The sequence below is a fragment of the Somniosus microcephalus genome, chromosome 3, assembly GCF_052327205.1.
Source record: "Somniosus microcephalus isolate GS21.2 chromosome 3, FLI_Smic_1.0, whole genome shotgun sequence".
Lineage (NCBI taxonomy): Eukaryota > Metazoa > Chordata > Chondrichthyes > Squaliformes > Somniosidae > Somniosus > Somniosus microcephalus.
This window is the reverse complement of record NC_140989.1, coordinates 225,033,225-225,058,395: the sequence shown is the minus strand read 5'-3', so window position 1 is coordinate 225,058,395 and position 25,171 is coordinate 225,033,225. Positions and strand designations below refer to the sequence as shown.

The following is a 25,171-nucleotide window of genomic DNA, read 5'->3' as shown; positions in this document are numbered from 1 at the left end:
GCACTGAAGATAACCTTACTTGTCTGTATTCTTTCACCCAGGATTTTGGGATTGCGCCGTGCTCCAGTGGTTGTCGGGAGATATGTGAACTTACATACCGAGATAAAACCAGTTGCCTCTGAGCAGCTTCTGAGCACCTTCCTCACACTAGGTATGTGCCCCATTTTGAGCATGTAGTATAAATCTCAGATAATTACTGCTGTTTCTTCCACAATAACCTACATATTTCATGCCTTCACTATTGGAGGACCTTCACAACAAGGACTGCAGCGGTTCAAGAAGGCAGCTCACCACCACTTTCTCGAGGGCAATTAGGGTTGGGCAATACATGCCGGCCCTGTCAGCGATGCCCATATCCCAGAAACGAATAAAGATATATACAGGAAGGACTTTTTTTTACGTTGTAGCATACAAATTGGACTGAACCGCTCTGATAGCAGGGCGGGGGGGCGGTGGTGGGGACCAAAGTTTTCCTATTCAAGTTTTGTTTTGAATCTGCTCTGAATGTTAGGTTGTGAAAGTTGAGAGTCTATTTTGAGGCCAAGAAATGCCATCCATGCCTGACTCCTTCAGCAAATAGTAAAGATTATGAGGAGTTAGCTTTTAAACTTGCCCCTAAATCTTTTATCCTGCTAAATCAACCAACTGGCAGCCTTTCTTTTAGAATCGAATCACGGTTGAGGCATAATATAATGTAAAATTAATCTAGCAAACATGGTAATAAATCATCACGAATGAGGGCTTATGAAAGAGCCATTAGGGACATAGTGTAATTCAATGTCCATATGCTCCTCCATCTCATTGTGAAATCTTGCATAGTGTATAAAGAAATGAGCTCGGCTAAGTCTGTGTAGTTGTTTTCATCCATTTTTAACATCCACCAGATGTTACTGTAGCTGGTGTTTCAGAAGATAATCCGGGTATAAAAGGCTAAGTACGTGTTGAACCCCATTGGATGTGGGTTTTTCTACATGTACTGAAAATCATGTCTGGGGTAACCTGTTCTGTATCCAAGCCCACTACTAGAGGTGCATAAGGACCTAGAACATTGGAATGAGGCACACTCTGGTTCCTTTTCAGAAAACCACGTAACTCTTTTGAGAATTGATTAATTTGGAACAATTTCACAGGAGGAGGCTGCCTTTATTCTCTAAAGGGCTAACTCTTACGCGGTTGCTTTTATTTTGCAGCCAGGTGAGAATGATGGAAAATATTGGTGCAAACCAGCTATAGGATTGAGAGACAGGTTGGGGTGGGGGTGGGGGGGGCAGTGGGTGGTGGGGTGTTGCCCATTGTATTTTTTTTACCGGATCCAATACTCATTCCAAATATAAAATAAGTAATTGTTAGAATACTGGACAGTACAAGATCCACGTTTTGGTGACATTCTGATTCCACAATAGCTTGTGATGCACTGGGTTTCTATCACTAATCTCTATAGTCCAGAATTTTAAAAAGATGTCAAAAAGAAAAATACTGCAGATGCTGGAAATCTGAAGTAAAAACAGAAAGTGCTGGGAGCACTCAGCAGGTCAGGCAGCATCTGTGGAGAGAGAAACCGAGCTGATGTTTCAGGTCAATGACTTTTCATCAGAACTGAATGTTAGAGATGAACTGCTTTTCAGTAAGTACAGAGCCAGGGAAAAGGGGTCAGGAAAATAAAATAAAAAGGGAAGAGGCCTGTGATAGGGTGAAGTACAAAAGTGATAGTTCAAGGTAAAAGGAGTTGATAATGAGACAAGTATAGAAACAAAAAATGGGAGCAGTGGAGGTATAAATGGTTATAGCAGAGGGGGAGGGAAGCATGGAAAATCTGGCAAAGAGAAGATTCCCGTGGCCCAAAAATGTGGTGAAAGAACAACAGGTAGACCTCGGGTACGGGCCACCCCGCCAGTCGTAGGTGATCCCCACCCCAAGGACCGGCCCACATCTCCTCCACTCCCAGTGGCTCTGGTGCAGCCATCCTCCATTACCAGCACCTGCTGTCCAAGTGAAAATGGGATTGCTGGTTATGATCTGAAGTTGTTGAATTCAGTGTTAAGGCCAGAAGGCTGTATAATGCCAAGAAGAAAGAGGAGATGCTGTTCCTCAAACTTGCATTGAGCTTCATTGGAACCATGTCGGAAGCCAATGTCATAGTGGGATGGAGAATCAAAGTGGCAAGTGACCGGAAGCTCTGGGTCACACTTGCGGATTGAACGGAGGTGTTCAGCAAAGCGATCACCCAATCTGTGTTTGGTGGTCTCAGTGTAGAGGAGATGAGCAGCAAACACAGTATACTAAGTTAGAAATACAAGTAAATCGCTGTTTTCACCCGGAAGGGGTGTTTGGGGCGCTGGATGGTGGGAAGGAAGGAGGTGAAAGGGCAGGTGTTGCATGGGAAGGAGCGGGGAAGGGTAGCAGGTTTTGGGAAAGAGTGCAACAGGGTGTAGTGGAGGTAATGACCCCTTCGGAATGCTGAAAAGGGAGACATAGGTAAGATGTGTTTGGTGGTGGCGTTGTGCTGGAGGTGACAAATTATCCGTTTAATGTGGAGGCTGGTAGGGTGGAAGATTTACCAGAATTATGAAGCCTGTTCAGAGTTTGAGAGCAGGGCCAGCTATGAGCATTTAATTCCCTTCAAAGAAACCCTTCACACCACATTGACCTACCTTGATCCTCCCTGCAGACACCTTACATTCTGACTTCTCTGAGTTCTGGTTACTAATTTAAGTTGGAATTCCAATGAACAGGAACACCATCAAGGCAACACAAATGAACTTTTGTGAATGAGCCACCCTGTCATCCCCGTTCTTTTAGAGATTAGAAAAATTATTAACTGAGGATCCTGCTCTCCAAAGCTGTTTATAATTAGCTTCCAGTTCATATCCTTAGCCAAGTGAGATCTGGCTTCAGCTGGAAGGATTGCACCTCCTGCTGTGGTGTCTTCAGTGTTGACCAGCAGCACTCTTCAAAAGTGCAGGTCCATCAGCTGTTTGTGTTGGCCAAAATTAGCAGCTGCTTCAACTCCATACTGGAGAAGAACTTTCAGTCCGAGAACTCTATGAGCTGATCCTGTGACATAATGCAAGATCTGCTCCTTTGCATAATATCAGTTTCCCTGGTGTACAACACATTACACAAAGGCTAGTCACGTATACTGTTGCTGAGAAGTAGAAATGCTGCAGCAAAACCAGGTATCCCTCCTTAAGTGCCTGTATGGAAGTAACGGAGTGAATGCCACTCACCTGTGACCAGATCCTGGGAGCATGTGAGAAAGAAATTTGCTGGTCTCCAAAATAATTCTAGATACAAATGCTATGCCCAAAGCCAATACAAGGTACTTGCATGTACCATGTTCACAAAATCACATAAAAGTGGCTGACAGCTGGGGTCCTCTTCTGCCGATGATTTTGCCCGTTCCATGGCAGTGGCCCATTGCAGGGTGAGGTTGTAAAAGGACAATCAGGTTGTAGTTATTGTGGATATGTAGATCTGACAGCTGCTTCCTCTAATCTTCCTCCTTCAGAACGAGATGATAGAGAATGATGGCCAGTGGGATACCATAGTTCATAGTTAGGTAGTGTTTAATTACAGTTCCTTTGGTTAATAAAGGATGCTATCTGTCCCTTCAAGGGACAAATATCATACTTTGTAAGCAAGATCAAGAGTATGTTACCTACCTGGTGCCAGGGTGAGGGACATCATGAACCGGCTTGAAAGGATATTGGAGAGGGAGGGGAAGGATCCAGTAGTTGTGACCCATGTTGGTACCAACAACATAGGGAAGAGTAGGCATGAGGTCCTGTTTGGGAAGTACCAGGAACCAGGAGCTAAATTAAAGAACAGGATCTCAAGGGTTATAATCTCTGGATTATTACCTGAGCCACATGCAAATTGGCATTGGGATAAGCTGATTCGGGAAGCGAACACATAGCTAAAGGAGTGGTATGGGAAAGAGGGGTTCCATTTCATGGAACACTGGCACCAGTATTGGGACAGGAAGAAAGTGTACCATTGGGACAGGATCCACCTGAACCGGTCTGGGACCAGGGTCCTAGCGGAAAGGATAAATAGAGCAGTCACAAGGACTTTAAACTATGGCGGGGAAGGGCTCAGGTGGAAATTCTAGTATAAATAGTAGTTCAAAAACAAACGAAAGGGAAGAGAGTAGAGTAACAGTCAGAAATTGTGCTTTAGGCACTACATGTAAAGGGAAAACTAAAAGACGTAAAGTGATTAAACCAGGAGAGAGAAATAAGAAACAAGTGAGTAAAACATTAGAGCTGAAGGCAGGCGAGGGTGTGTGGCCCAAATAAGCGTTTTTTATACAAACGCATGAAGCTTAAGGAATAAATTGAATTAACTGAGGCGCAAATTCAAATTGGAGGGTATGACATGGTAGCTGTTACTGAGACATGACTGCAAGACGGTCAGGACTGGTAACTAAATATACCAGGTTATAAGGTCTATAGGAAAGATGGGGAAAATGGTAGAGGGGGAGGAGTAGCCTTAGTGATGAAAGATGAAATCACTTCAATGATAAGAGAGGATATAACGAGAGGTAAGCAGACTTTATGGGTAGAATTAAGCAAAAGGAAAGGATTTAAGACTGTAGTGGGAGTTGTGTATAGGCCCCCTGGTAGCAGCTGTGAAGTGCTAGATTGTATAAATGCAGAGATTAGACAAGCATGTAGCAAAGGCAGAGTGTTTTAATGGGTGATTTTAACTTTCATATAGATTGGGATAAGCAGACTAGCACCTGTCAGAAAGATGGTGACTTTCTTGAGTGTGTCTGGGATAGTTTTCTACAACAGTATATCCTAGAGGCAACAAGGGGACATGCCATATCAGATTTAGTAATGAGCCAGATTTAGTTAACAACCTAACTGTGCATGAACATTTATCCAATAGCGATCATAACATGATCGAGTTCAAGGTAGCATTTGAAAGGGAGAAACACGAAACAGCTACTAAGACTCTAGATTTGGGTACCACCGACTTCAACGGGATGAGACAGAGACTGTCCAAAGTAAACTGAGCAAATCTGTTAATGGGTAAAATGACAGAAGATCAGTGGGAGATGTTCAAAAACGAATTCAAGGTGATACAGAACCAGTTTTTACCACTGAGGGGCAAAAACTCTACTTGCCAAAAAAACCAGCCATGGACGACTAAAGAGGTAAGGGACAGCTAAAAACTACAAGAAAAAGCAGACAAGAATACAAAAAATAGCACAGATCCTGGCGAATGGGAAAGATACAAAGAATAGCAAAGGGTCACAAAACAGACAATAAGCACTGCAAAAAGGGAGTATGAAAAGAAATTGCATCAGCTGTGGCTCAGTTGGTAGTACAGGTTGAGCGTCCCAAATCCGGCAACCGTGGGACCGAGGCCAAGCCGGTTTTCGGGTTTTTCCGGACTTCGGAACGTGTTTCTGATGTCCGAAGTCTGGAAACGCCCAAGCCCAGGTTGTGATATTTCCAGACTTCGGACATCAGAAACACATGCCAAGTCCGGAAATGCCTGGGCCCAGGTTGCGTTTTTGGTAAGCCTCCCTCAGGGTGTCCAGATTCCGGAACATTTTATGGATTCCGGACCCCTGCCACCAATCATTCCGGATTCTGGAACATTCCTGATTCCGGAACTCCAGATTTGGGACGCTCAACCTGTACTCTCGTCTGAGTCAGAGTTTGTGGGTTCAAGTCCCACTCTAGAGACTTGAGCACGAAAATCTAGGCTGACACTCCAGTGCAGTACTGAGGGAGTGCTGCACTGTCGGAGGTGCTGTCTTTCGGATAAGACGTTAAACCGAAGCCCCGTCTTCTCTCTCAGGTGGACGTAAAAGATCCCATGGCACTATTTCGAAGAAGAGCAGGGGAGTTATTCCTGGTGTCCTGGCCAATATTTATCCCTCAATCAACATAACAAAAACCGATTATCTGGTCATTATCACATTGCTGTTTGTGGAAGCTTGCTGTGTGCAATTGGCTGCCATGTTTCCTACATTACAACACTGACTACACTTCAAAACTACTTCATTGGCTGTAAAGTGCTTTGGGATGTCCGGAGGTCGTGAAAGGCACTATATAAATGCAAGTCTTTCAAATTCAACACAGAATTTTTACAATTATATTAGGAAAAAGAGGGTAGTTGGCCCCTTAAGGAAATGGCGGACATGTTAAATAATTACTTTGCGTCAATATTTACAGTAGAGGAAGAGGATAGCATGGCAGAAATCCCAAAGAAACTAATATTGAATCAGGGACAGGGACTCAATAAAATGAACCTAAGTAAAATAATAGTAATCAACAATAAAATGAACCTAAGTAAAATAATAGTAATCAACAAAATAATGGCACTAAGGAGTGACAAATCCCCAGGACCAGATGGTTTCCATTCCAGGGTTTTAAAGGAAGTAGGTGAGCACATTGTAGATGCCTTAACTATAATCTTCCAAAGTTCTCTTGATTCAGGAACCATTCCTTTAGATTAAAAAATTGCACATGTCCTCCGCTATTTAAGAATGGCAAGGGAGGGAAACCAGAGAATTATAGTCCAGTTAGCCTAACATCTGTTGTCGGGAAATTGCTAGAGTCTATAATTAAGGATAGGGTGACTGAACACCTCAAATTTTCAGTTGATGAGAAAGAGCCAGCATGGATTTGTGAAAGGTAGGTCATGCCTGACAAACCTGATTGAATTTTTTGAGGAGGTGACTAAAGTAGTGGACAGAGGAATGTCTATGGATGTTACTTATATGGACATCTAAAAGGCATTTGATAAAGTCCCTCATAAGACACTGTTAACTAAGGTAGAAGTCCACGGAATTGAGGGCAAATTGTTGACCTGCTTAGGAAAATGGCTGAGCAGCAGGAGACAGGCAGTAGTGATAATGGGTAGGTACACAAATTGGCAGGGGGTGACTTGTGGTGTCCCGCAGGAATCTGTGTTGGGGCCTCAACTATTCACAGTATTTATTAATGACTTGGATGATGGCATAGAAAGTCATGTATCCAAATTTGCCGATGACACAAAGATAGGTAATGGGAAAAGTAAAGAAATAAAAGATGGGTCTGGAGGAGCCTTAAATGACAAAAGCAGATCATTACCAGCAGCTGCTGTCCAAAAAAATGGAAGCAGTGGTTATGATCTGAAATTGTTGAATTCAGTGTTCAGTCCAGAAGGCTGTAAAGTGCCTAATCGAAAGATGAGGTGGTGTTCCTTGAGCTTCTGTTGAGCATCATTAGAACAGTGTAGGAGGCCAAGGTCAGAGTGGGAGTGGGATGGAGAATTAAAATGACAAGCCTCTGGAAGTCTAGGATCACGCTTACAGACTGAATGAAGGTGTTCCGCAAAGCAATCACCCAATCTGCATTTGGTCTCCCCAATTAGAGGAGACCGCATCGTGAGCAGCGAATACAGTATACTAAATTGCAAGAAGTACAAGTAAATCACTGTTTCACCTGGACGGAGGGTTTGGGGCCTGAGAGGGTGGGGAGGAGGTAAAAGGACAGGTGTTGCATCTCCTGCACTTGCATGGGAAGGGGAGTGGGTGTTGGGGGAGATGGAGGAGTGGACCAGGGTGTCACGGAGGGAACAGTCCCTTCGGAATGCTGATGGGGAGGGGAGAGGAAGATGTGTTTGGTGGTGGCATCACGCTGGAGTTGGCAGAAATGGCGGAGGATGATCGTTGAATGTGGAAGCTGAGGACAAGGGGAACCCTACTGTGGTTTTGGGAGGGAGGGAAGGTTTGAGAGCAGAAGTGCGGGAAATGGGATGGACATGGTCGAGAGCCCTGTCAACCACAATGCAATCCTCGCTTGAGGAAAAAGGAAGACATATCAGAAGGACAGCTAGGTGGCATCGTCAGAACAGATGCGACGGAGATGGAAAAGCTGGGAGAATAGAATATAGCCTTTGTAGGAAGTGGGGTGGGAGGAAGTGTAATCAAGGTAGCTGTGGGAGCCAGTGGGCACAGTCTTATCTGGTCTGACCTACATGTGACTCCAATCCCACACTACATGGTTGACTCTTAATGCCTTCAGATCAAAAAGAATGGACAATAAATACTGCCTTGTAAATAGTATCTAATTTTTTGAGGTGGTGCATATGCCTGGTGCTCAGCCTTCAGGTGCTTCTCTGCTCTATTATCCCATAGACATGGTGGGGCTCAGTGCTCAATGCCCAATAATATTCACCTGATGCACTTTCGTGCTATGGGCAGTAAGTAAGCATTGAATTCTCAGGGTCTTTATGCTCAATATACCCTCCAAATGAGACTGGTGTCCTTGCAGACTCATTCATGTTAACCTATTTTCAGGCTACTGTGGATAATATTCAATCAGTTAATTCTTGTAAAAAAAAACAAGCTATTGTCGATCCTGATATAATGTTTTAGCCTCCAGCTCAAGGCTGGTTATCTGGATCAGGATATTAGATTCTCACAATTGGCCTGCAGTCTAAATTCTTAACCCGTCACAAAACCAAAATTAATAAATTGAGCTGTATAACACATTGCACCGTATTATTTGTTAACGACTAAGCTACTGAGGAACTTTGAAGCCCCACCCTACTCGTGCCATGGCCTGATGCAATATGCACAGCACATTTCTCGGTATTGCACACAAGGTAGCTATAATTTGTGGTTTTTTTTCTACTACTGTTGTCTTGCTGTGACTATGCTAATTTGGAGCACAATTGCATCGAACCCACAACAACTGTTTATATTACTTGCTTGTAATTCCTCTGTACGTGAAGGAATCTTCAGAGGGGGGGTACTCCTCTGCTCCAGAGAGGACCTACTTTTCTCCAGCACTGCCTGCAGCAGTATCTCCAAAGCTGCATCCTGGCAAGATGCCACTCATTCTGGTTTTGTTGCAGCCTCTTCTACCCCTCAGTAACAGCACAGCTGTGAGGCAATCAGCAGCTCCTTTGCTTGATGTGCCAGAAGGACTGTCATTACACAAATGATCTAACTTCACATTATAGAGTACTAGTTTATCTATATTCTTCCTCAAGTTTAACTTCACGTGCAAATGTTTATACTCTGCTCTTTCTGACCTGATGTACATTGAAACGGGTCATTTTTATGTATGTGTTGAAACTTTTTGTTATTTTAACTTGAGTCTCTGCTACAATCAGGAACTGAGATTTTATTCCAAAACAAAACTTTGAGTATAGTGGGAATGAGGAAGATCAAATGAGCAAGATGACCGAATCCAGTGGTTTTTCCAGTGTTCAAGGGCAGAGTTTTCAATTGAATGCAGAGGTTGAATTATAGTCAAAGGCTGAGGAAAATAGTGCCTGTAGTAGTAGAAAATCAATTATTCTCTTGTCACTTCAGTACAGCTAAGCATAAAGACAGATTTTTAAAAATGCTTTGATTGGTTTGGGACCAATGAAACCCATGCAGAAACGTTTACAAGCGAGAAGCAGTGGCATAGAGATTGCACAATTGTAACAAGATGTACATTTTGTAATTTGCTCACAGTTTTTGCCTAACTTATGTCTTTCACTGCACGGCTCTTTACAGCCTCGCCAGTCAGGTGCAAACATGTTGATGACTACCACTAACTGAGATAGCACATGCAGTCCCTCCAGTTTTCAGCATCCGTCACTGAAAACCAAGAGGCTTTTCTTAATTGTTTCACCTTGATCAGATTTGAAGAAAATTATATTCTACTGGAGTGAAGCTTTTTTTTGCATTCTTGCTCCTTGTTGCTTCTACAATTGTTCATTTTAAATGGTAAAAGAACTCCACTGGTACTGTGGGCTGCTTTAAAAAAAACTTGATTTTCTGGATTTGTCTTGGTGAATTATTTTACTGTTTCAGGTAACAATAGCTGCTTCTATGGAAAATGCTACTACTGCAGGGAATCAGAACCAGCATGTGCTGATGGGCATACAATGGAAGGATCTGTCACACTATGGCTACCTGACATCTGGCCATTACAAAAACATAGACACCCGTGGGGCAGGACTTACCGAGAGGGAAAACTAGCCAGGTATGAACCAAGTCATTTAGCTGCTAATGTCCACAGGTGTCTGTCAGTTTTTACTTCTCATGATGGAATCATGGTTCTTACAATATCCTAACCAACATTCTAATAACAGGAAGGGATGTGCAAAACCCAAATAAAATTGGGAATTCAAGAAATTGCCTGCTTAAGTTGTGTCAGTAATTGCCCCGTCTCCTCCTTCAACCCACGCCCCCCCCAAAATAGATAACTCCTCATACGTGGTGTGACGCACAATAAAACTATTGAACACAGATTTGTATCTGCAACCTTCCACATTGTAAGTCATCAATCTTGCAACAAACATCCGCGGTGATGCTGAGAAAAAGCCAGACACTTGTCCACGTGGAGAGAATGAAAGGAATGAAAAGGAGGAAACATTAGAGGGAAAACCAGGCATATATATATAGGTTGAACCCCGGTAATCCGGCACCCGACGGTCCGGCACCTTCAGTGGTCCGACACGAATTGAAACCGGCGGTCTTTAGTTTGCGGAGCAGCTGCTCGGCGGCGCCACCGTTTCCCGCAATATAAACAAACATAATATTGTACCTAATATTGTTATTTTAGGTGTTATTTACCTAACCTTCAGTGGTTCGGAATTTTCAATGGTCCGGTACCGGCCTTGTCCCAAGGGTGCCGGATTACCGGGGTCCAACCTGTATATATCGCTGACCTTCCCACCCAGCTCGCTATCTGAGGACTAATCATGCCAACCCCCTTCCCGTCCCACTCACCCTACCAACGGGTCAACAGCCACTTCCCCTCTCTGCTTCTCCCTTCAGAATATCCATTCACTTGCGAACAAGGCCCTTGCCATCTTTGACCTTATTGCGGATGATTGCATTGACATCATGGCCTTGAGGGAAACCTGGCTCACGGGTGATGGCAGCTTCCCCCTTACTGAATCCTCCCTGCCTGACTCTACCTCCCATTACCTGCCCGGCCCACATCGCTGCGGTGGCAGTGCAGTCCTTATGAACAAACATCACCTTGGTTTGTCTCCCTACTCCTCTGGCACCTTTTCCTGCTTTGAACATCTCGCCTTAATCCAGACCTCGCCTCCATCAAAATCCTTGTTCTCTAGCCATAGATCTGAACTCTCATTTTTCTCTAGATTTTTCTCTAGTTTCTCCCCTATCTCCCCTCTTGCCCTCTTCAATTTTATCTCGTCTGTGAGGCCCACCTCCTGTTCTCTCGACCCTGTTCCCACTAAACTGCTGGTCACCCAACTTCCTTTCCTGGCCCCCATGCTAGCTAATAATTGTAAATGGTTCCCTCTCCTTGGGTACTATCCCGCCCCCTTTCAAATCTGCCATCATCGCTAATGTTCCCTCTAATTTTTGGGGGGACTCTGCAGGCCACGAACTCCTTTGAGCACGATCTTTTTGTCCGTGGGCAACTTTTATAACAACAACGGCAGCAACAACAACCACTTAAAAGCATATATACGGTTATGCCATATTGTCACCCCACCATCTCAAATTGTGAGACAATCAGACAAGGGTCTACACAAGTTTAACATAACTTCTCTGCTTTTGAATTTCATTCTTCTAGAAATGAACCACAGTGCTTGCTTTACACTTTTATGGCTTTTTTAACCTGCGTTGCTACTTTTAATGATTTGTGAATCTATACTCCTTGATCCCTTTGCACCTCTACTCCATTTAGACTCTTACTTTCCAAGGAGTAAGTAGCCTCCTTATTCCTCCTACCAAAATGCACCACATCACACGTATCTATATTTATATACCTGATGCGCCATCAATTACTCAAAAGACTGAGGTTGAGCGAGTAACAATCAGGCTTTTATTAACTAAAGAATGAAGGTCTTGTCTCGAGTGGTCGACCCGTCCAGAATACTAAGGGACTGGGAGGTAGTCACTTATATACCTGGAATAGTGGGAGGAGTCAGCCGAGGCATGTCCAGACCTGTACCTAGTGGAATACACATACAGACACAGACAGGTATGACAGTGGTTTACCACATTCACCCCTTGTTTAAAAATGAGTCCGGCGGGGTGAAGTGTATTTAAAAGTTCGTGTATTGGAGTCTCTCCGGAGGTCTTGTCTGCCGCTGTGATCGACGTGGCGACGGCAGGGGTGGTGGAGCTTCCGGCGTCGCGTCCCGTGTAGGCTGGGGCCCTGGAGTGTAGTCCTCGTGGGTGACGGTCCAAGGCGAGCCGGCTGCTGGGGTTGGATATCGGGTTGTGGGGGGGGGTGGTAATGGGTAGTGGGTTACAGCGGTCCCCGAGGGTGTGAGGTCTCGTATGGAGACTGTGTCCTCCCGCCCGTCCGGGTACGCAATGTAAGCGTACTGGGGGTTGGCGTGGAGGAGGTCGACCCTCTCGACCAGGGGGTCCGTTTTATTGGCCCTCACGTGTCTTCTCAGTAGTACCGGCCCTGGGGACGTCAGCCATGGCGGTAACGATGTCCCCGATGTGGACTTCCTTGGGAAGACAAACATTTTCTCGTGAGGGGTGGCATTGGTGGCAGTGCAGAGCAGTGACCGAATCGAGTGGAGCGCATCGGGGAGCACCTCCTGCCAGCGGGAGGTCGGAAGGCCCCTAGACTTTAAGGCTAGTAGGGCGGCCTTCCAAACTGTTGCATTCTCTCTTTCCACCTGTCCATTCCCCCGGGGGTTGTAACTGGTGGTCCTGCTTGTGGCTATACCCCTAGCGAGCAGGTACTGGCGGAGTTCGTCGCTCATAAACGATGAGCCCCGGTCGCTATGGATATAGCTGGGGAAACCGAACAGGGTGAAGAGGCTGTTCAGAGATTTAATGACCGTGGCACTGGTCATGTCCGGGCAGGGGATAGCGAACGGGAACCGGGAGTACTCATCAATAATGTTGAGGAAGTACACATTGCGGTCGGAGGAGGGGAGAGGCCCTTTGAAATCGACGCTCAGGCGTTCGAAAGGGCGAGTGGCTTTTATCAGATGGGCTCTGTCTGGTCTATAAAAGTGCGGTTTGCACTCAGCGCAGACTTGGCAGTTCTTGGTCATGGTCCTGACCTCCTCGATGGAGCAAGGCAGGTTGCGGGCCTTGATGAAGTGGAAGAACCTGGTGACTCCCGGGTGGCAGAGGTCATTGTGGAGGGCCCTCAGCCTATCGATCTGCGCGCTGGCGCAGGTGCCACGCGATAGGGCATCTGGGGGTTCATTGAGCTTCCCAGGCCGGTACAAGATCTCGTAATTGTAGGTGGAAAGTTCGATTCTCCACCTCAAGATCTTGTCATTTTTGATTTTGCCCCTCTGCTTGTTGTTGAACATAAAAGCAACTGAACGCTGGTCAGTGAGCAGGGTAAATCGTTTTCCGGCCAGGTAGTGCCTCCAATGACGCACAGCCTCCACGATAGCCTGGGCCTCCTTCTCGACCGCGGAGTGTCTGGTCTCCGGGCCCTGGAGGGTTCGTGAGAAGAATGCCACAGGTCTCCCCGCCTGATTAAGGGTGGCGGCCAGAGCGAAGTCGGACGCATCACTTTCCACCTGGAAGGGGATGGATTCGTCCACTGCGTGCATGGTGGCTTTGGCAATGTCTTCCTTGATACGGTGGAAGGCTAAGCGGGCCTCTGCCGTCACGGGAAAAGAGGTGGACTTGATCAGCGGACGGGCTTTGTCTGCATAGTAGGGGACCCACTGAGCGTAGTAGGAAAAAAACCCTAGGCACCTCTTCAGAGCTTTTAGGCAGTGGGGCAGTGGGAGTTCCATAAGGAGACACATCCGGTCCGGGTCGGGACCGATGACCCCGTGTTCCACAACACAGCCAAGGATGGCGAGGCGGTCTGTGCGGAATATGCACTTCTCCTTGTTATATGTCAGGTTCAGGAGTTGGGCGGTGCGGAGGAATTTCTTGAGGTTTGCGTCATGGTCCTGCAAGTCATGGCCGCAGATGGTCACATTATCTAGGTAAGGGAAAGTGGCCTGCAGCTCGTTTTGATCGACCATCCGGTCCATCTCCCTTTGGAAGACGGAGACCCCGTTGGTAACGCCGAAGGGAACCCTAAGGAAGTGATAGAGGCGGCCGTTTGCCTCAAAAGCAGTATACTGGCGGTCTTCGGGGCTGATGGGGAGCTGGTGGTACGCTGATTTCAGGTCAATGGTCGAAAAGACGCGGTACTGCGCGATCTGGTTGACCATGTCAGCTATGCGGGGGAGTGGGTAGGCGTCCAGCAGGGTGTAGCGGTTTATTGTTTGGCTGTAGTCGATGACCAGGCGTTGTTTCTCGCCGGTCTTAACGACCACAACCTGGGCTCGCCAGGGGCTGGAGCTGCCCTCAATAATCCCCTCCTTCAGGAGCCATTCCACTTCGGTTTTGATGAAAACCCTGTCCCCGGCACTGTATCGCCTGCTCTTTGTGGCGATGGGCTTACAGTCGGGGGTGAGGTTAGCAAACAGTGAGGGGGGTGGGACTCTGAGTGTGGAGAGGTTGCATCTGGTGCGCGGCGGGCAATTTGGAGGCTGCTGGCTGCGGACTGTGAGTGGGGGGAGAGGGGGCCACCGTACGCCATCGTAACGCTTTTGAGGTGGCACTGGAAATCCAACCCCAGTAGAACGGCAGCGCAGAGGTCGGGCAGGACCAGGAGTTTAAAATTATTGAACACAGTCCCGTCTACTACTAGTGTCACCACGCAGTAGCCGCCAATGTCCGCTGACTGGGACTCGGAGGCCATAGAAATCCGCTGGTGCGCAGGCAGGACTGGGAGAGAGCAACGCCGCACCGTGTCGGGGTGGATGAAGCTCTCTGTGCTCCCGGAGTCAAAAAGGCAGTTTATTGCATGGCCGTTTACCTTAACGTCCATTTTGGACCGAGCTAGCTGGTGCAGTCTCGTTTGGTCCAGCGTCACAGAGGCCAGCGTAGGGGTCGGTGTGTCGCTGCGAGTATCAGATGGGGTGGGGTTGGCAGTCTGCTGCGTCCCGGCTGGTGTCCAAGATGGCGGCGTCCATGATTCCCATGTGGCTGGAGTCGTCCAAGATGGCTGCTGCTGCGGTGGTTCGCACATGGCTGGGGAGGCCCAAGATGGCGGCCCACACGCGGCGCTGTTGGGGGCCCAAGATGGCGGCTCGCACGGCCCACACGCGGCGCTGCTGGCGTTCGGGGTGGCTTTGGCCTTGCAGACGCTGGCGTAGTGTCCCTTTTTCCTGCAGCTCGAGCAGGTCGCATTCTTCGCTGGGCAGCGCGCTCTGGGGTGTTTGGCCTGGCCACAGAAGTAGCATTTCTGGCCTTGGGATACTGCTGTCTGGCTTTGGGACACTGCTGCGGCAGTTGGGCCGTTGTTGGGCTGTGGCTGGGGTGGCACGGTGCTATGGGGCTGTCCTACCGTGTCCCAGGTTGTCGTTCCCCGCGGCGTCCACGGTGCAGAGGAGTAGGCATCCATGCCCCGGAAGGCTGCGTCCAGCGTTAGTGCGATGTCGGAGGCTTTGTCGAGGGTGAGGTCACTCTGCTCCAGCAGTCGCTGTCGGGTGTAGTTGGACCTGTGGCCCGCTACGAAGGCATCCCGGATCAGTTCCTCCGTGTAGTTAGTGGGCGTTACCGCCTTACACCCACAGGCCCGGCCAAGCACGGACAGTGCTTGGAGGTATTCCTCAGTCGATTCCCCAGGTTGTTGCTTGCGACTCCCCAGAAGGTGCCTAGCGTATACTTCGTTCACAGGGCGCGTGTACTGGGTCTTGAGGAGCTGGAGGGTGGCTGTGTACGAGGTCGCGTCCCGGATGACTGAGTACACTCGGTGGTTCACCTTGGAGAACAGGACAGACAGTTTGTCCGCATCCGTTTCGACCGCAGTGGAGGCAGTCAGGAATGTCTCGAAGCACGTGAGCCAGTGAGCAAACTTGGTGGAAGCGTCTGCTTCCCGACTGTCCAGGTCCAGGCATGCTGGTGTGAGGATCTTCTCCATTATAAAAAATTTAGTTAATAAAATTGATGCGCCATCAATTACTCAAAAGACTGAGGTTGAGCGAGTAACAATCAGGCTTTTATTAACTAAAGAATGAAGGTCTTGTCTCGAGTGGTCGACCCGTCCAGAATACTAAGGGACTGGGAGGTAGTTACTTATATACCTGGAATAGTGGGAGGAGTCAGCCGAGGCATGTCCAGACCTGTACCTAGTGGAATACACATATAGACACAGACAGGTATGACAGTGGTTTACCACAATACCCATTCTGCAAGTTTGTTTACGGTAGAATTAATTAAAAGCTTTTACAAACATGTAACAAACTCTTATTAAAAAAAAATTACTTGTCAGGAATGACTGGGATATAAAAGAAAACATCACTCAGTTACACAGTTATGCATCGACAAACAATCCAAAAGCCCAAGGTGAGCTGAAAGAGACATATCTATTCATGCAATTTGCATTCATTTTAAAGTTTTCAACGTATTAGCCCATCCGTCATGTCACTTCACCAGTGGCTGCACAAGCAGCAGGAGCAGCGACTTTCCTCTGGCACTGACGTGCTGGACGTCCACATAAGTAATTAGAATATTAATCACCATGCAACCAGACACCCAACAAATATAAAGGGGGAAAAATTCGGTTATTTTGCGCCTCCCGTTAGCGCCTTAAGAGGGCGCTAATGGGGCGCAAAGCAATTAGCGCCCGGGCGCAGTGATATCTGCGCTGCTAGCAAAATTGACCAGACATTTTGCGGCGGCGCTAAACACTTCCGCCCCGATGTCCTGTGCCCGCAGATGTTGACGTCAGTCGAGCGTGCAACGCCCTTGTGGTGCCCCGGACCGGATATTGAGTGGCACCCCCCTACTTTCCGCCTGGCGCAAACAACGACAGGGAGACTGGAATGTTTCCCAGTTGGTGAGGGGCTGGGGGGATGCTATTTAAAGGCGGCCTCTTCCTGGCTTTTTCTGTGGTAGACATTTTTGTACCACTCATTCTGACAGAGATCCTGAGAGAGAGAAGAAGAGACTTCTGCATAGCGTCAATGCTGTGTAAAGTAGTTTTGGCTACTGAGCATCACTTTGCAGGTACTTTTGGATTTGACCTTCATTACTTCGATTACCAAGAGACTATGGGAGCTGCACTGATTCGGGGTGGCGTCCTGCACTTGCAGAATCGGAGGCAACAGAGATGCAGAGAGAGGGTGGCAATCATGCCCAGATGGAGGAGGGCCAACAGGCCTCTGTACAGGAGACCTTACCCTCCCAGGGTATTCTGGGAATAATTCTCCTACATTAATTTGTCTGAGAAGCAGTATTTGCGCAGGCTGCACTTCAGCAAGGCGGTGGTCATTGAGCTCTGTCACCTGCTGCAGCCAGATCTGCAGCCTCTACTGAGGACCAGGACGTCTCTGTCGGTGGCAGTGAAGGTCACAGTGGCTCTGAACTTTTATGCCACCGGCTCCTTTCAAGCAGCTACTGGGGACATTGCCAATATCTCCCAGTTCGCGGTCCTTTGCTGTATCCGTCAGGTCACAAATGCCCTCTATAAAAGGCGACGCCAGTACATCTCTTTCCCGATGACCCGGGCCAAACAGCCTGAATGCGCATTGGGCTTTGCGAGGATAGCGGGCTTCCCCATGGTGCAGGGCCATTGACTGCACGCATGTGGCATTGCGGGCACCGCATGAGAATGCGGAAGTTTTCCGAAACCGCAAGGGGTTCCACTCCTTAAACGTCCAGTTGGTCTGTGATACTTGCTGTCATTGCCCGCTATCCTGGCAGCAGCCACGATGCTTTCATCCTGCGCCAAACTCCTGTGCCAGAACTTTTCCAGGCACCACATCAGCCGAGTGGCTGGCTCTTCGGGGACAAGGGTTATCCACTCTGCACCTGGCTGATGACACCGCTCCGTAACCCCAACACCCCTGCTGAGCTGCGGTACAACGAAAGCCATCTTGCCACCAGGAACATCATTGAGCAGACGATTGGTGTGCTCAAGCAACGGTTCCGCTGTCTGGACCACTCAGGAGGAGCCCTGCAGTACTCGCCTGAGTGAGTCTCCCTCTTCATAGTTGTGTGCTGCATGCTGCATAACCTGGCAATCCTCAGGACCCAGCCAATGCCACCAGGCCTTGGCGCACCACCAGAGGAGGAGGATGATCAGCAGCAGCACCAAGGCGGGAGGGAGGCCCACAATGTTGAAACTGCAAGGGCCGTCCGTCAATGCCTGATAACAAGCCGCTTCTAGACCCCTACTGAGGAAATGGCTTCTGGCATGGAGAACAACATGAATGAAACCAACCCGCAACCCCAAAGCCGGCCAAGGCAGCAATGATTCCAAAGGCCAAATCTGTACATTTTGAATACAAACACTTTTTTTATTTTACAAACTCTGTGTGTGTCATTTCTTCATGACAAACTAATTGAAACAAATAAAAAAAATCATTCATTAACATAACTGGTTCTCACAACCTGGAGATAATGTCCAAAACACTAAACGAAAGTTTGAACACGAACCTCGGCCTTTAATAAAAAAATTGACCAACATTTCGTCACACCTCCTACTTTTTGCCATTCGAGGGTGATCTCCTTCCCTTGTGCACTTTCCCCCCTTCCCACCCTACTGCTCCTCCGTAATGGGGCCCCAGTGGCTGCAGCAAGGCTGGTGGAAGGCTGCTGATTGTCAGAACCTGAGACTACAGATGCCCTTGAAGGACGGCCTCGACCAGCTCTGGGCCTAGAGGGCCCGGCTAAGGACTACACCAACTCTGCATGGGCGGCAGCAGTCTAGGCTACAGGTGGTGGCAAGTGCAATGGGGAAGTGACAGTGGTGGCAGCAGGAATGCTGTCATCTTGAGAGAGGACAGCAACTCCCTGCTCGACCAACACGCACTCCCACGGCGCGGCATAGATTGCTGGCCTGCTGCGGCGCGGTGAGAGCCCCAGGGAAATGTGTCTGAACCAGCGACAATGGCAGCAGTCAGTGCTTGCGTGGCCTCAATCTGAGTCTGCATGAGAGCAGTCTGAGATGGGATCACGGCAGCCAGTGACTGAATTGCAGCACTAAGCGTTAGCGTAACATCCGCCTGTGCTACAGTGAAGTGCTCCACACTCCTTGCCAGTGCATCAATGCTTTCGGGCACCCTTCCCACTGCACCCATGAGCTGAGTGTGCATGTCCACCACTTGGGTGTTCATTTCAGCGATGAGCCTCTCCTCCTCTGCGTCCAGTGCAGCAGGACTCGCTGGCCTAAACTCCCTCCGGGGAGAAGGCCCCCGAGCTTCCCTAGCCACATCACATTGCTGCAGCCCACTGGGTCCTGGAGCTTCACCCTCATCAGACCCTTCTCCCCTCCAGGGAAGACGTGTTCCCAGTGTGGGCATGGGCTTACTCGGGAGAGGGTGGTGCTGATGCTCCGGCTTCCTCTTCCTCCTCGCCTTCAGCTTCACTCCCACTGGCAGCTTCAGGGCCCGTCTCCTCAGCTGGTGAATCACCATCTGAAAGCAGGGAGGTACAAGAGTGGCTTTAGCGTGAGGACAGGGGGGCAGTAAGGGAGGAAGGAGTGCAACGATTTAGTAAGTTGGATTGAAAGTGTCAAAGGCTGGTGTTGTGAGGGACAAGTAGAATGAGAGAGGAGAGAAAGCTGATGACCTTTCCATTGCTGTCCCGAACGGGGTCGGCCTCTCCAGGGGCGACGGGACCGATCACTTGGCTTGCCACAATCCTGTGGACGCGCGCCTCAAGATTGCTGAGGGGTTGCAGCTAAGGCCGCCCTCCACCTGTCCGTTGCTGCTGTCTCCTATTATGAGATAGCTTGGCCTGCAAGAAAAAGGACGGCGTCTGAGTAAATATACAGCCATGGTCTTGCCTGATGTGCCTCCCATAATTGAATAGCCCTTAATGTATGCAGCCATGGTGTTGCCTGATGTGCCTCCCATAGTTGAATAGCCCTTAGTGTATGCAAAGTGTGGAGTGTGTGTTTCATGAGAGGGCCATAGCTGTTGGATGAGTGTTGGGCATTGTGGTTTTAAGACTCTCTGGCCATAGAGTGAGGTTGAGATAGAGGGATGAAGAGGTATTGGAAAAAAAGCCACTCACCCTGACGACCCGAGTGAGGTCGTTGAGCTTTTTGCGACATTGAGTTTGGGTCCTGGGCACCATGCTCCTGGAGGAGGCGTGCTGAGCCACCTCCCTCCACACACTTCTGTAGTCGCACAGCAATGGTCTCCTGCCACTCTCGGTAGAGTATAGATCTTCTGTGCTCCACCGCACCGACCAGAGCCTCCAAGGCGCACTCGCTGAAGCGCTGAGCTCGTTCTCTCACCTTCTCCATAGTCCTTGGCTGGAAAATGTAGTCACAGGTCTCTTCAGGCTGAGATTCAAGGCTCCAATGAGCAGGGTGCGGTTGGAGAGCAAGATCGACTCTCCCCTTTAAGAACTGCCCAGCGCCTGTGTGTCTGTGTTCCATCGCTAACTGACATCACCTGCGCTGCGCCCGCGCTCTGAGTTAGCGCCTTGCTCCTCGGCCTTTGCGCCTTAAGACAGGTGTGCAGCGCCTGATTTAGCGCTCCAATCACCTCCGGGGCGATAAAAGCCAAGTTTGCAGTCGGAGGCGATAATTAGTGCCAGGTGCTAAACTTTGTGCCCCGCCGATAATCGCACCCCAAACGGGGCGATACTGAATTTCTCCCCCCATAGTGCTTTAGTTCACAGTATTAAAAAGAATTGAACAAAAATGGGTATTTTCAACTTCAGTCACTTCCATTAATAAATGTTGTCTTCTTGAACCAGCACACCCGCCATGTAACATGTCAGAAATGCAGCACTTATTCACAAGTACAGAAAAAAACATACACAATTTGTGTTACCGAATTAAAAACAAAAGGCAGGAAAAACTATGATTTAACAGAAATAAACATTCATCTTTCTTTCTGGACAGAAGAACCAATCAGACTGACTTGGAAATGTTTACTAGTATGGTGACATAAAGATGTTAATTTACAAATTTTGCTTCTAATGTTTTGCTCTCAAACATTTTCCACAATATTAATCCCTGCTCTTAAGAGTAAGGAAGTCTTACTACGATTGTACAGGGATTTGGGGAGACCACATCTGGAGTCTGTGCACAGTTTTTGACTCCTTATCTGAGGAAGGATATACTTGCCTCAGAGGCGGTGCAACAAAGATTCACTCGATTGATCCCTGGGGTGAGAGGGCTGTCCGACGAGGAGAGATTGAGTAGATGGAGTTTAGAAGAATGAGAGGTGATCTTCTCATTGAAACATACAAGATTCTGAGCGCAATTGACAGGATGGATGCTGAGAGATTGTTTCCCCTGGCTGGAGAGTCTAGAACTAGGGGGCATAGTCTCAGGATAAGTGGTCGGCCATTTAGTACTGAGATGAGGAATTTCTTCACTCAGAGGGTTGTGAATCTTTGGAATTCTCTACCCCAAAGGGCTGTGGATGCTCAGCCATTGGGTATATTCAAGGCCGAGATAGATAGATTTTTGGATTCTAAGAGAATCGAGGAATATGGGGATCGGGCGGGAAAGTGGAGTTGAGGTCGAAGATCAGCCATGATCTTACTGAATGGCAGAGCAGGCTCAAAGGGCTGTATGGCCTACTCCTGCTCCTAATTCTTATGTTCTTAAGCGAAGTGTTTCAGCCTTTGCGTGTTAAAATTTGGGATCAAAGTGAATGGCCCAAAAACTGGTGTCAAATCAAACCATTGATCCAAAAGCATTTGAGCCCTAAACAAAATGTAGCAGTTATATTTGGGGTAACTACTGCAGAATCATTGACATCACTGGCCCAACAGTTTTTTTTAAAGGGCCTATCGGGTCCCTTGTAAAGGGGAACTGATTTTCTGGTAATGCTTGCATTTTTGGCTAACACCCATGCCTGGACCCTTTGGCTAATGGCTTGTTTGGCTGGTTAATGCAGGCAGACTGACTGCTTTGCATAAACCAGCTGAGAATGAGGCAATTCCTGACATCAGGGGCCATTTTTGCGGCAGATGGAATTTCTGTCTCAAACAAGTCCCCACAGAAACAATCAACAAAGGCTGAGACCGGTTGGATCCATGTCCTGATATAATACCTGGCCTCTCCAAAGGACTTCCAGGGGACTTACCAGTGTGGCCAATAGCCCTGCAGATTAGTAAAATAATGTTTCTTTAACTTAACACTACACTTGTTACTGACCAGGATTGCGTGCTGACAAGCACTCGGGTTGCTGAGGTACTTACTGACTTACCTTTCTTTGACTGTCTAATAACCCCCTCGGGCCGCACTCGCATTCGTGCCAGCAACTCTAACTGGAGGCGGCAGCTGCGTGGTAACCGCCCCTCACTGGCAGCTGTCTGATTGGCAGGCCAATGTGGTTGGCAGCTGTGTGATTGGCAGTCCAGCCGCTGATGTGCGTCGGGGGGGGGGGGGTCCCCCTGCCTTCTCTTTGCACTGATTGGCCCTGGAACCCTGGTTGAGAAAGCCTGTGTAGAGTTCCCCCCTGATTCCCATTGACTTCAGTTTTACTAGGGCTCCTTGATGCCACACTTGGTCAAATGCTGCCTTGATGTCACTTGCATTTATATAGCACCTTTAATGTAGTAAAACATCCCATGGTGCTTCATGGGAGCGTAATCAGATAAAAATTGACACTGGGCCAAAGGGGACATTAGAACAGTTAAAGTGGTAGGATTTAAGCAGAGGAGGAGCAAGAGGCGGAGAGGCAAAGAGGTTAAGGGAGAGAATTCCAGAACTTAGAACCTACACGACTGGTGGGGCGAAGGAAGTGGAGGATGCACATAAGGCCAAAGTTGGAGGAACACAGAGTTTTCAGAGGGTTATAGTGTTCCAGTAGGTTACAGAGTTAGGGAAGGGGGAGGTCACGAATGGATTTGAACATGAGGATGAGAATTTTAAATTTGAGGCATTGGTGGACCAGGAGAATTGTAGATCAGCGAGCACAGGGGTAATGGGCGAACAGCATTTGGTGCGAGTTAGGTTACGGGCAGCAGAATTTTGGATAAGTTCACAAGGGTGGAAGATAGAAAGCCAACCAGGAGAGCATTGGGATAGTTGAGTCTGGAGGTAACAAAGCATGGAGGAGGGTTTCAGCAGCTGATAGACTGAGGCAGGGTTGGAGACGGGCAATATTACAGAGGTGGAGAGGATATGGGGATGGAAGCTCAGCTCAGGATCAAATAGGATGCTGAGGTTGTGAACATTCCGGTTCAGCCTGAGACAGTGCCAGGGAGGGGGATGGAATAGGTGGCTAGGGAACAGAGTTTCAGGTGGGGGCCAAAGGCAATGGCTCTGTCTTCCCAATGTTTAATTGGAGGAAATTTTGACTCATCCAGGACTGGATGTTGAACAAACAGTCTGAGAACATAGAGGCATTGGAGGGTTGAGGTGGAGAGGGAGAGCTCGATAACATCAGCGTACATGTGGAACCTATCATCGTGTGTTTGGGTGATGCCGTCAAGGGGCAGCATGTGGTTGAGAAGTAGGAGGGGACCAAGGATAGATCCTTGTGGGACTCCAGAATTAATGGTGTGGGAGTGGGAAGAGAAGACATTGCAGGAGTTTCTCTGGCTACGGCTGGATAGAAAGAGTGGAACCAGCAGAAATGTACATAACCCTTCTGATCTCTTCCAATCATTTATTACCTTGGTTATATTGCCCTTATAAACTCTTCCGATTATTCTATTACCATGAACTGATAGGCACGACGTTCAGCCTTCTGATCTGTGGAGACATATTTGCCTATTTACATATTTAGGCCAACTCCTTCTGTAATTGACCTGCCTTCTCTGAATCCACTACCCCATCTAGTTTGATATCATCTGCAAATTTGACTACTTTGTATTGAGCTTCTGAATTCAAGTCATTTATGTAAAATAGAAACCGTAGTGGACCCAACATTGAAACCCAGAGGCAACCCACTCAGTACTTTTCCTCCCTCCCCCCTCCCGCATCCATTATTACTCCTCTTACGAGTACTCCAGCCTTCAGCCAACTTCCTATCCATTCCTAGCGTTTGCCTTGAATCCCTACACCTTAAGTTTAACTAAGTAGCCTTCTGTGTGGAACTTTGTCAAATGCCTTTCAAAGTCCAGGTACACCACGTCGTAGGGTTTATCATAGTCCACTTGGGTTGTTACTTTGAAGAAATCAAGGAGATTAGTCAGGCAGGAACGTTCCCTTCTGAATGTGTTTTCTGCTATTTACTAGGTTGCTATTGTACAGATTAATCTTCAAGTGTCCTCCTGATAATCAATTCCATTATTTTAAAAGAAATTTAAATAAGACTAATGTAATGATATCAGCAAATAGTGATGGTATTTGCCTGTTTGATTATGATGCCTTACCAGCATATTTGCCTGTTTGATTATTTATGCCTTACCAGCAGAGGGCATGTGAGAGAGGGAGTTTAGTTTTAGTTTCATTTTAGATGGATCTCTAAGATGGTGTCTCCTGTAATGCTGTTAACTGAGTTGAACAGACTTTAGATAAAAAGACATTCTCTTTCATGAATGTGTCGTCATTGAACCCAAATAGAAATCAATACATGGTGTCAGAAGTGATTGAAAGAGATGAAGAGGAAAAATCTGAAGTTAAATCAGCTCTCCACATATTAGCAAGCCAAAAGAGAACATCGTTACTTACCTTTGAAGAATAGCTAACGAAGTGAAAAAATGGAAGGTTTACATCCACCGGCGAAGCTTCAGTTGACAGGTAATGTGGCTGAAAATTGGAGGAGGTTCAAACAACTTTTGGAGTTGTATTTAGCGGCAATCGGAGCTGACGAGAAAGGTGATAAAATGAAAGCGTCAGTGTTCTTACATGTCGTGGGTGATGAAGCGCTGGAGGTGTATAATAACTTCACATTCGCTGCTGATGGAGACAAAATGAAGTTGGATAAAATAATGGAACAGTTTGAGGCCTACTGCATACCTAAACGTAACGTGATGTTTGAGAGGCACAGATTTTTCACATGTGTACAGAAAACGGGAGAGACTATTGATCAGTATGTGACTGAACTGAGAAACAGAAGCAAAACGTGTGAATTTGGGGGACTGACAGACTCGCTGATAAAAGACAGACTGGTGTGTGGTATTCCAGATAATGGTCTAAGGGAAAGACTGCTAAGAGAGCAAGATCTAGACCTGGGAAAAGCCATAGCACTGTGTAGGGCTACAGAGACTGTGAAGTCGCAGGCAAAGGAGCTGTTCAGTGACAGTAGCTGCAACGTGGATGCAGTGAGAAAG

General features: G+C 47.7%; 1 protein-coding gene across 1 annotated transcript in view; it reads left to right on the top strand.

Moving 5' to 3' along the window:
- The window catches only part of fam20b (FAM20B glycosaminoglycan xylosylkinase), a 324,352-nt gene that overhangs the window by 278,882 nt on the left and 20,299 nt on the right, over nt 1-25,171 (top strand). Inside the window, exons 5-6 of the mRNA XM_085982204.1 lie at nt 42-151; nt 9,815-9,986. Of these exons, the coding sequence (XP_085838330.1) occupies nt 42-151; nt 9,815-9,986 (282 nt within the window). The remainder of the gene's footprint in view (nt 1-41; nt 152-9,814; nt 9,987-25,171) is intronic.